Genomic DNA, 12,590 nt, shown 5'->3' with positions numbered 1-12,590 from the left:
TAGTCAGTTTCTCCTTTATTCAGATATAATATTACTTTTTGGACAGCAACTGGACTGTGGAATGACAGGTGTTTGTCAAACAGAAAGAGCTGAAAAAAATCTATGTACAGTGTTATTAAATAACATGTAATAGTTAAGACTGTTAGTTTCAAAGTACCTTTTCAATGTTCACAACTTTGGGCAGAGTGCAAGTCATAGCATGCCCTTCATTCACAGAAATGAAGACTCTTTCCTTATTATGACATGAAAAAAATTTCTTTTAATAACAGTTTTGCAGATTAATTCATCCTTTACCTGCTAGGCAGTGAAAATCTCTGAAAATTAGATTTAATTTACAGGTGCAAGACTAGTCACAAGTTGTTTCAGTGCCACTCTTACAGGAGCTTTGGAATGATATTAGTGTTTATAATCACCCTGCTGTTTTTACAATGATTTATTACTTTTGTAATTTTCTCTGTCCTGTTCTCTAGTAACTGGGTAATTGAACCAATTAGAACATAGTAGATTGGGAATAATTATTTATACATTGGCAATCTCAATTAGTGCTTCTTTTCTCACAGAAATGGCCCAAGAAATTTAGAAATACTGATATTTTGGTTCAACAGTAATTCAAATATAACCAATAATTTTTTTTGGAATTGCAGTTAGGGCATTGAAACTAGTGAAGGCAGAAAACGGTACCTGAATATACCATTTCAGGTTTTATAAGACCCTTTCTATTCAGTCATGTATAAATATATGTGTTCATTTGTGGAGGAGAGAAAATGAAGAGTAGTCATCCTCTAAATATTAATTCTGATGCTGTCCATTACAGATCTGTTGCAGAAGCCACAGAGGTTGATCTCAACATGAGAGTTGGATTGCACACAGGCAGGGTGCTTTGTGGGGTCCTGGGTCTCCGAAAATGGCAATATGATGTCTGGTCAAATGATGTGACATTAGCTAATGTAATGGAAGCTGGAGGACTGCCTGGGTAAGTCTGAAAAAGAAAGTAGAAAAAAAAATAGAAAACTCTATGGGTGAAGAATTTCTTCATTTTTAAAGGCATTTGCAGTGCAATTGCTATTGATGAAAAGGATTGTGTTTGGCAGGAGCAATCAATGTATTATGTGATTTATCCTGTGGAATTTTCCAAGTGATCTTGATATTTGTATAAGTAACAGGTTAGATTAGAAGTAAAACATTTTAAAACAAAATCATTTTTAGAAGTTGCTGAATACAAAAGGTAGGAATGGGACAATATTAGGACTGTAAGAATGGTAGACTTTGATCATTTCATGTTACAAAAGTAAAACCCTGTAGCCATTCCAGGAATCTTTTACCATTACACACTTTTATATTTTGAGAGAGGAGGGGGATGCCTTGCTCCTTTTACATGACCAGATTTCCAATACTAGTTATATGCTATAGAAAAGACATACCAGTTTATGCACTCAGATATTGATGACATTTGCAAATGATACAGTAGCACATAAACCTGCAGCCAATCCATGGGGCATGTCCTGGAACTTTAAGTACTCATTGCACAGCTTTGGACACAATTTAAATACACATTGTGAACATTTGCAAAGATACATGGGTGTTATGTGTGTAGCTCTCATTTGAACTAGGACCTGCCATACTCTTTTTGATTTTTGCAAGATCTTGATTGCTGTTCAGAAGGAAAAAGGAACCAATTTTTTTTTTTGTGATAATGATGAATGTTTATTTATTGCATACATCAACTTTAGATAATTTTGGCAGTTATTTTATGTGTTCATTACCTTAAGGTTACCCAGTGGAAAAAAAATCCGAATACATGTTTTAGAGGAAAGCAGTAAAATTTTTTCATACCTTAAAATACCTTTTCTGAAGACATTTCAAGTATATGGAGTCTTTCAGGAGAAAGACTTTTTCAGGACAAGAGAACTCAAAAGTAATATTAAAGATTGGTGTATTGCCAAAACAAAGTGAGTCAGAAACCTGCCTACCAAACAGAGTGGATGAATTATATGAGTCAGAGATGTGAAGTGAAACAGAAAAGGAAGTTTCTGCTTTGTACACAGGAGAGGTTTGGAGTGTGATGTCACAAGTTTCAAACAGCAGGATATTTTTCCAAGCAGCCATTGAGGTAAAAACTTAAGGAGGCCACACATCAAAGATCATATGCAGACACTCAAACAGCAAATCTGCAAGTGTTTGGATAGTCAACAGTTATCCTTCTGCTCACTTTGCCTAAGTTTAGAAAATGCATGCAATAGAATTTTTTTCTATGTTCAATTTGGCTAAAAGTACAAAACATAACTTTTTTTTTTATTTTTTTTTTTTTAACATCACACCTATGGTCTTGCATGTAAATTGACCTGTTGACCTCTTTATGAACTTCTGTACAGGAGTGTATTTTGGTAGCAAGAAGCTCATAATGTATCTTTGCTTTAAACAATAATGTCTAATTTTCTCTCCAGGAAAGTTCACATTACAAAGACCACCTTAGAGTGCCTAAATGGGGACTACGAGGTAGAACCAGGATACGGTCATGAAAGGAATAGTTTCTTGAAGAAGCATAATATTGAAACATATTTTATTGTGCCATCCCATCGTAGGAAGGTATGCTTATTTAGAGATACATTTTCATAATTTAAAAACTGTTCTGTGCTATTCTGAAAGCAGAAACAATTCTAAGTTGTTTTGTTGTTGTTTTTTTTTTTTCCCTGAAAGCTCTTCAAACACTCTTGAAGGCCCAGCAGTTACCATTTACTCAAAATGGTAACATTTTGAGTCTCAGCATGTGGTGAAGTGGTGACAGTGGTTTTCCAACAGGTGCGACTATAGTCACACCTTTCCTCCTCAACCAGTTACTGAGCACAGTCTTTTGTTCTATTGAAAAATGTTTCTTGTGACCTCAGTAGGAGTCTTGAAAGTCCATAACTGTTGTTTAAACACTTTCAATTTGGCAAACCTTTTCTACATTACATGAGGCTTATCTTTGAAGTTATCTATCATAACATGTTAACAGGCCAAGAGAACCTTTATTGCCTTTTATGTCAGCCAGAGAATTTGGGACACAGATTTTTGCACTCTTATCTTCTGAAACTCCGTGCAATTAAGTTCAATTCAGGGATTTGAACCTTCAAGGGGAAAATTATAGTACCCAATTCTGAAAGTATAGGTTTTAAAGTGATGTGTTTATACACACCAGGTTTTTAAGTTGTCAAAACTCCATATTTGAGGGTTTTAACCATCAAGGGTTTTAACCATCTGAGAAAAACATAACCACAAAGAAACAGGTCATCTTGAATTTCATATCTCCAATCAGTTTTTTGGTCTTAATTTGATGAGTCTGTGAGTTTTTATGAAAATGTTGGGAGTTGTGTCACCAGGGTAATTTGATTCGTGGATTTAAAATCCCATTGTTTTATTCTGGAAAGGCTGCTGCAAGAGTGATTTTGTGTACTTCCTCTAAAGTATCTTCTTATTAGAGAGATGGAGTATTCTCATGCTGTGTGAAAATCATGCAACTTCACATTTTGTTCCTCTGGTATACATGATTAAATTCAGTTTTAGATCATCTGAAAGAAAACAGTTGGAAAAACAGTGAGTTAAATTCTGTTTTGGCAGTCAGTGAGAGTGGTTTTTGATGGCTTTCTTGAAATCAGTACTAGTATTTCTTAGGAAATCAGTATTTCCTAAATTAATCAATCCCAATAAGGGGGAAAATGCAAGGGAGAGTTTATTCAAGGTAGGTGTGTTGCTTATTGCTGCTAGATTGTTTGTCTTAGTTTTCTGTTGTTTTCACTCCTTCAGCATTATGTATAATTTCATTTTTATGTTACAATTTATCAGGTTTCATTTCATATTGAGGAAATAAATTGTGGAATTTCAGGAAATTGTTCCATAGGTTGATGCAAAAAGACAAGGAGAGACAAAGGGAATTAATGTGACTTTTACATGGAAAATCTGTGTTGTGTCAATTCTTCTACAAAAGACAGTGACTGAAGAACAGAAGCTTGACAATCACATTTGGAAGGAAGCCAAGTCAATGCATGTTTAATGTGCAAGAATGAGAGTATACTGCTGTGCGAGCACGCATTTCTTTGTCTTTGCAAGATTGCTGAGAAACTGCTGGTGATTGGTGAGAAAGCACGGCTCGGTTTGTCATCAGCTACATAAACCCAGATGCCATCTTACCCATGGCTGTCACTGAAGAGTCTGTGGAAATGGCAGATGCTGCTCCACAGCTTGACTAAGAGTAGCCCTCCGGCATGCATCAGTGTTGTGTCAGCCAAGAAAGAAACCCTTCATGAATTTTACTGGTGTTGACTGATTTCTCCACTGGGCTTACAGGTCAATCAGCATGCCACTTTGCTGTTTGTCACAGTCCATCACAGCCATGCTCAGTCTTTGTATACTTGCATACTGATCACTGACCACAAGCTACATAATAGCATATTTGCCTTCTAAATAAACACCTGCTGTTCCCTCCTAGCCCAATTCATTCATCGCCTCTTTAGAGACATAAAAATAGAAGGCTACCCATAAAGCATTGGCAAGACAGAGTTTCACCTGGCGAATTCAGGTATCTTCTGGTTCAATATTGTATTCCTTCCTCTTGAACCTCAGCAGCTGAAATGCAGTTTTTATTCTTTATATATCATCTCTGACATTAACATGAGCTGATTCAGGCAGGTATGATACCAAGTGGAATGAAAATCAATGTTATGAGCAACAGATGACCAGGAATATGTTGAATTGGAAGCAAAAAATAAGACCACTTGGAGTTTTATTAAACATTATTTGTTTAGAAGACACATGCCCCACATTCTTCTATATTGGGTCTGACAGGAAAATTTTTCATCACTGTCACTCTAGCCAAGAATGATAATAACAGTGTAACATGACTTATTCATGTACCAGTTACGTTTTAAATATGAAAAAATTATAAATTATTCCCATCCTTTAAATCTTTTGTTGAATCAGCTAACTTTTGTGATCTGATCTGCTTGCTGGTTTAATGTGAGAGCACTGCTAAGCAACCACTAAAGGAATAAATTTCTTTCTGTTTTGTTCCAGTTTTTATTTTGGTAAAGAATATATTAGTCTATTATTATCTGTTAGTCTATGCAGCCAACAGCTTATGGTCCACCTGGAGACCAGTGAAAAATGGTATCCCACAGTGGTCAGCGGTGAGGCCAGTACTGTTCAGCATCCTTGTCAATGACATGGAAAGTGCACCTCCAGCAAGTTTGCTGATGACACCAAGCTGTGTAAAGCAGTCAACATGCTGGAAGGAAGGGATACCATCTAGAGGGACCTGGGCTGGCTTGAGAGGTGGGGCTGTGTGAACCTCATGAAGCTCAATAAAGCCAGCAACAGCTGATTCGGGGCAATCTTAGGTACACCTACAGGTTGGTGAGAATGAATGAGAATACCCTATGGATAAGGACTTGGGAGTTATGGTTGATGAAAACTCAACATGAGCTGGCAGTGTACACTCACAGCCCAGAAAGCCAACAGTGCCCCGGGCTGCCTCAAAAGGAGTGTAGCCAGCAAGTCGAAGGAGGTGATTCTGCCTCTCTACTCTGCTCTGTAAGACCCTACCTACAGTAGTGTTTTTTTACCCCCACCGTAAGTTCCTTCCTCCAACAAGGAACAAGTCCAAAGGAGGACCATAAAGTTGACAAGCAGACTGGAGCACCTCCCCCACAAAGACAGGCTGAGAAAATCAGGGCTCTTCAGCCTGGAGAAGAGAAGGTTGTGTGGAGACATCACAGCAATTTTCAGTATCTGAAGGGGGCCTACAGGGAAGCCAGAGAGAGACTCTTCAGCAAATGCTGTAGTGATGGGACAGGGAGTAATGGCTTCCAACAGAGAGTTGGTTAGGTTACTTGGTAGAAAGAAATACTTTACTGTGAGGTGGAACAGTTTGCCCAGAGAATCTGTGCTCCAACCCTGAGAGTGTTCAAGGCCAGTTTAGACGGGGCTTTAAACAACCTGGTCTAGTGGACGGTGTCCTTGTCTACGGTAGGGTTCTGCAACTAGATGATTGTTAAGGTCCCTTCCAACCCCAACCATTTTATGATTCCATTATTATTGTAATTATCAAGTAATATTTATGCATAATTCCTGGATTACCTTCAGCTCCTAAACACACTTATATAGTGAATCTGATTTCCACTGGCAGAATTTTTTTAATTAAAAGATTTTTTTTATGACTTTCTTAGTTAAAAACTTATGCAGAAATGTTTTTTAATATGTGTTCCCTGACACATACCCTGATAAAGTTACTAGCTTTTTAAAAACCATCACATTTCTCTTAAGTAAAGTTTCATTATATCTTCTTTATATTTTCTATTGATATTAATACTTACAGTCATGTGACCAAAATATTGCACTGAAAGAAAATTTGAAAATTTTGATTTATGTAAGTAGACACAAATCTGACCATACACATGAATGCCTTGAGCTTTTAAAGATTTGATCCAGACAGAAAAACATATATATTTCTATTTAATACATAAAACTGAATATATTAAATATTCACAAGATTCATACTCCATGCTTTAGAAACATGATTATTCTCTTAGTATCAAAAAATTCTAACTTTGTGAACTATAGTAACTATTACTGTATATGGATTTTATTTCAAGAAAAAAAAAAAAATCTAGGCCATACCTCTTAATCTCAGAGCCCTTTATAAGAACTTTATAATTCTGTTTAGACCACCTAAATAACTTTTTCTGCTAACGATTTCTTGGTAAGTCACCTGACTAATCCTGTTATGACTTTCAAACAGTTTGCCTAAAATTTAATTTTAATAGACTGTATCTGGCTTTCATCAAAGTCCTTTGTTCTTTCATTGTCAGCAGTGACATTAGTCAAAGCATCTTTGCCTCAGTGTTCCTAATGGTGTAGCTGACTCCCAGAAGCACAGCAGAGGTAGGGGGCTTAGCTGGACTGTCTGCTTCATTTCTTTGGTTGCTCTAGAAAGTCTGATTCTCCTGCAGTAAAACACCTCTAAGGCTGGATCCAGCCTCAGTGATATCTGTGTGGTTTTTTACTTGGCCTCACTTCTTTGCATTTATTGCAGCAATACACTCTACGGTGACACCTCTTTAGTTTTGAAAGGTCTCATAATTTCAAAAGCTGACAAAACAGCCCAGCACAGCCAATTCAGTAAAATTCCTAAATGTATTTCTACAGATAGCCGAGCAGCGATGACAAGTGATCAAGTTTTCATGAAGGGAAAGATTTCTCAGAATGTGTTAGTTTTTGCCTTTGCAGAAGTTAGCCTGCCATCACTGTTACCCATTGCCAGCTTTAAGGGAACCTGCTTCATGGGGAATTTTGCTGGCTCCAGAGACAAGGTAGAGATAAATACTGCTGTGTACTGTCAGCAATTGAGAGATGGGACTCCACTTAGGTACAAGTAAGAGGTTGTTTATTTTAAAGTTGTGAAGTCGTGAAGTCATCTACTCTATCTAAAGCTCAGTTTATATACTCTTACAGCTTTGAATAAAATTTTCCACTACCAAGCAATAATCACATTATTAATGTTACTTAGCAATATTGCTTAACCACAATCTTATAGGTGCACATTCCTTACCAAAGTACCACATTTCTTTTAGCTTCCTCTTTTCTATTTGATGTTCCCATGGTTTCTGGCCTACAAGGGCCAAGATGTCCACACCATCCACCATCTCCATAGTATTCTCTGCTCTACTGCCCAGCTGCCTCCCCATTAACAGCAATAGAGCTATGCCCAGGAATGGAGGTCACTGAGTGCAAAAATCATAGGGAAGCACTATTGATACAATTTACAAATTATTCCTGTATGTTCATAAGTGTCTCTTGGATTTTACAGTCTACCTCAAACATAATCAATAATTGCCTTCCAACAGATTGCAAATCACCATCTGCAAAATTTCTTTTAATGCACTAGTGAGTTATTCACCAATGGGGTATTCAAATATATTAGTTGTCTTCTGTTTGTGGCAGTGTAAATCACATGTTATCTGCACCTACTATTTGAATAGCACAGAAAGATGGACAGTCATGAAAAATCCATGAAAGTGAGTACTATATCTGTTTGCCTTTTGGAAACTAGATTTTTCTCTGAAGAGATTGACACTTTTCTTTCCTACTTTACCATGTACATACAAAGCCATGCCAAGCAGTCTCAGTAAATTCTTTCTGTGGCTTGGATAGCCCTGCTTTCTTATCTGAAGTCTCTGAGCAACATTATGCCCACTCTGAAAATCCAGGTGAATACCACTTTTTTTTTTCTGAATCCTTATTTAGTAATCCAGCCAGAGGGAAGTGGATGCTGGTTAGAGACATGGTGCTCTGTGTCATGTCTGGTTTGCTGTGTTGAATCATGCCCTAATTCAGGGCATCCATCCAATTCAGATGGACAAAACCACAGTTTTATTTTTGCCCAAAAACTAATCATAGCAAAAAAAAAAAAAAAAAAAAAAAAAAAACCAAAAAAAACCCCCAAAAAAAACCCAAAACAGTAGTCTATTAAAAAGGTAACTAAAGCAATGTTTCAAGAAGAGGAAATTACTATTTTCAGTTTTTTGAATTTCAGGAAAAATTAGCTGAAAGATTGACGACTCTTCATAAGTAAATGCAGCTTAGGAGCATCCTTTGGAAAATTCTATTTAAAATGTAAAAACTCTTGAAATGTCAGAATTCTCTGGAGGAATTATCTACAGTACACACCTGTGGCATAATTTATTGTCAACTGGAGATGGATTTACAGCTCAAAAGGTTGATCACAATTTCTCTGACTCATGACAAAATAGGGAGAAATTCGGCAACTTGAGATTCACACAGAATCACATAGAATCAACTAGGCTGGAAAAGACCTTTGAGATCATCAGGTCCCAGCTATGACCAAGCACCATCATCTCAACTAGACCATAGCACTGAGTGCCACATCCAGTCTTAAACACCTTGAAGGGCTGGTGACTCCACCACTTGTCTGGGCAGCCCATTCCATTGCCCAGTCACCCTTTCTGTATTTGTTCTAATTTGTATGCCACAGCTGCAAGAAAAATGGCAAAGGCTGTCATATCACTTTAATATTTTGTTGTTTCATCTAGCATAAACTGATGAGATTGTAAGCATCCTGCATTGCAGTCCTTACACCACAGAGTAACAGGAAAACAAACAAATTTTTCATCAGTCTTCTTGAAAAGGCAGTATTTTTTTCTTGGAGTACATCTTTCTTTACTGATAATCGATATAGCTTTGTTGCAGGAAGCAGATTATTTGCCTTTTGTATTATAATAAATTATTAGGCTCTATATCTCTCCATCACCAGCCAACAGGTTTTGTCTACTTATGTCTTTCCTGTGGCTGATTTGATTCTTTTCCCCCACCATGGAATGAACATTATGCAATATAGCAGAGAAAACAACATAGATTCATGATGATGTTTTTGCTTTGTATAGATGAAATACATAGTAAGTACCTGTGCTTAACTTTTGACTTTATTGTTAATTTACTGTTAGCAACTGGAATGTTTCATAGGGAGAACTGATTTTGGGATGCTTTCTATCATGTCTTAATAATACTCTAATTGAGCTTTTAACAGTGAAAGAATTTTATGCCAATAATCCATGTATTACTAGGAGTTTTTAACAGAAATTTGTTGGATTTTGTCTGGCCTGATTAAAAGAAGAAAAAGAAGGCTACAGAAGGAAGTGATTGAGCAATACGACAGGTCTAAAATTGCTGCACATAATCTTTTTACTTTATTACTTCCATTCAAAATGAAGTTCCATCTTCATTTGTGAGAAATCTATTTCTTTCAAAATTAATTTGATTTAATCATTCTGGTTAAGTCTGAGGGAACATACAACACTATTCTTATATTGTGTTCATTTTCAATCCTGTAAAACTTGGTTTTTTTCTACAGAGAACTTATGTCCCAGTAAATCCACCAGTATGCCTTAACAGATACTTAAGATTTTTTTTTTGGCATCTGACTCTTCTAAAAATAGTCTGTTCACTTTGTTTTAAGGAATTTTATAGTTCTTGTAAGTTGTCAATTTTCTGGACAAATAGATTCTGATGATATTTTTACTTAAGTGACTGTATGCTTACCAGCCCTTATGGAGTGCTAGAGCTCTGACTCTTAAACTGTAAGTAGTGACAGAGAGAGCTTCCCATTTAATGCAGGGGATATAAAAACTTTACTCACTACTCATAAAGACTCTTTCCTTTGCAAGCAAAAATGTATTTGACAAAATTTTTCTAATTTGAAATGCTGCACGTCAGGCATCTGAGTCCATATCTGGGCACAAATTGAAAATTTCTTCTTTCAAACTGACAGCTACCTGTAGCTGCCACTGCCACCATGACTGTGAGAGTCCAGCAGTGGTCTTTCTGTTCAATGGGTCACAGCTTCTTCCAAGGAATTTAACTGGAGATCTGAATGCATAATTTGGGTGTTTCAGATTTTAACACCTTAGCAGAGCTGATTTAACAGATAGGCACACAGCCATTTAATGGAAGCTCTAGCTTGTATCTGGACAGGGGCTGTTCTGTGCCTGAGACTTTGCATTGCCCAAGTTGTTGGAATCAACAAATCAAAAAACTGGAAATAAATTGCTTGTGTTAGTACCCAGCAAACACAAACAGAAGAACAATGTCTGTGTTGCAGAGTGTATTGCTCTACATCCTCAGGATTTCTCCTGCTGTAACTATGAAGCTGCTAGTGCATCATCATCAAAGCCTGCAGTTTGGGCTGTCATTGATAGAATTGGTTATGTGGTCTAGTATCATTCTCTCTTTTTCTTCCTCCATAAATGTGGAATCTGTACTAGGAAAGATGTAGGGCACTGGTAGAAGATTTTTTTCTGCTATCTCCTGGACATTGGTTTTGTCTTTACAACTGCTAAAAACTTTTTCTATATCTGTGTCAAGAAAGTGGTTACACTATTCTGAATTTTAAAATTTAGTCTTACAGAAGCTATATTTTCTGTAAAATCCCCAATAGACTTTCTTATTGAATAGCTGAGGTGTGATAAGTAAAATGTATAATAAGGGCAGTAGAAAAAATGTCAGATGATTTTAACTACAGGAAGATGGAAAAAAAAGAGAAAAAATGTGCTCATCTATCTTAGGACAAAATGTCTTGAAGACAGTCATGGAACAAATATTACCACCAAGAGACATGGTCTTACCTGCCTGAAGATAGAAAACACATACAGACACAGTGCTACAGCATTTATGATTTCTGTAAATGTGTTTTGAATTACATAAATACCTTCTTTTCCTTGCCAATTTATGCACTGAGGTTGAATGTAGTCAGGGAAATAACAGTCTGCTGACATTTCTGAGAATCTCAGATGAGCAGCAGTTAAGTACTTATCAGAATATTACATAACATTCAAATACTGGGGTTTTTTTACCAAGATTTTAATCAGTGCTTGTTTGTTTTCTGCATTCACAGAGCTGTATATAGTCCTGGCTGTTTTCAGAGTGCTCTGCTAGAAATGTCCAGCTCTTAACCTTATTTGTCAGCTGTGTTGCAGCAAACAACCAACCTTTCCTAAAATTATGAGCTAAATGAACAGTGAAGAGAATTAGAGATGATGCCAAGGACCAAAAAAACATGAGAAAGTAAAATGCATTGACAAAATGAGCTGGAATGAGAATGCTGCAGTCCAGCTTTCCTGCAATGCTGGCCTGGAGCAAGACCAGAGAAAAAGCAGACTGAAAGTCACTGGGGTTGGGTTTTTCATTTGGAGGTGTTTTTTAAAGTCTGTTTTAACAGACTGTTTTGCATTTCCTGATTTTATCATAGTCTTAGAGCAAAAGTTAGGATTACTTAAATATTTCACTGAGTTGACTGTGTCAAAAATTTTGTTCTGCTGTAAATGCAAGAATGAAAAAGGGATATGATTTGTGAAATGAAGAAGAGAGAGATTTCCTTTGTATTTTAGATATTGTGTATATATAGTAGTAGAATGAAAAATCCTCAGTCCTAGTGCACAATCTACATTCCTGAAACCTCTAGATTAAAAAAAAAACAAAACAAAACAACTAAAATATACCTCAACCAATCAACCAAAATTGTAAGTAAAAATATATGGATCTGCTGAGAACTGTCAGTGTGTCCAACTTGTGTGTATGCAGTGTCCTTTGAGTGGCTGTGTTCTTGGCCAACCATGAAGTATAGTAGCTACACAGTGCATGTGTTCACAAATATTCACAACATTGCACACCAGCTGAATTTGGATGGAGCCTTTGGAGGTTAAGCCGTCAGCCTCCTTGCTCAAAGCAAGGCTGTCAGATGCACCTTTCAGTAAGTGCTGAGTGTTTCCCTGACTGGAAGCCTCTCGAAGCATGATCATCCTCACAGCTAAACTTCTTTGTATCTGATCAGAATTTCCCTTGCTACAGACTCTATTCATTCTGTCTTGTTCTTTTTTCTGAGTAGTATTCAGGATTATTCCGGCCCTGTCTTCTCTGCACCTACTACTTAAATGGTTAAAGACAGCAAGTAGATCCCTCCTTAGCCTTCTCTTCTTCCATCTAAATGAACTAAATTCCCTCACATTCTTCTTGAATGCCATACACTTGAAAACCCTAATTGTTTT

The 12,590-nt window shown here is 36.7% G+C and overlaps 1 protein-coding gene across 7 annotated transcripts in view; it reads left to right on the top strand.

Moving 5' to 3' along the window:
* Positions 1-12,590, top strand: part of ADCY1 (adenylate cyclase 1) — a 161,521-nt gene that overhangs the window by 101,360 nt on the left and 47,571 nt on the right. For all 7 annotated transcript variants that reach the window (XR_005259798.1, XM_038162996.1, XM_038163022.1 and 4 more), the window contains 2 exons: positions 815-973; positions 2,445-2,586. Coding sequence is in view for 6 of the 7 variants with exons in the window: in XM_038162996.1 (XP_038018924.1) it covers positions 815-973; positions 2,445-2,586 (301 nt within the window). In the remaining variant the exon portion in view is untranslated. The remainder of the gene's footprint in view (positions 1-814; positions 974-2,444; positions 2,587-12,590) is intronic.

Source organism: Motacilla alba, chromosome 2, assembly GCF_015832195.1.
Source record: "Motacilla alba alba isolate MOTALB_02 chromosome 2, Motacilla_alba_V1.0_pri, whole genome shotgun sequence".
NCBI classification, from domain to species: Eukaryota; Metazoa; Chordata; class Aves; order Passeriformes; family Motacillidae; genus Motacilla; species Motacilla alba.
The sequence above is the reverse complement of the archived record's forward strand: the minus strand, read 5'-3'. Positions and strand labels throughout refer to the sequence as shown.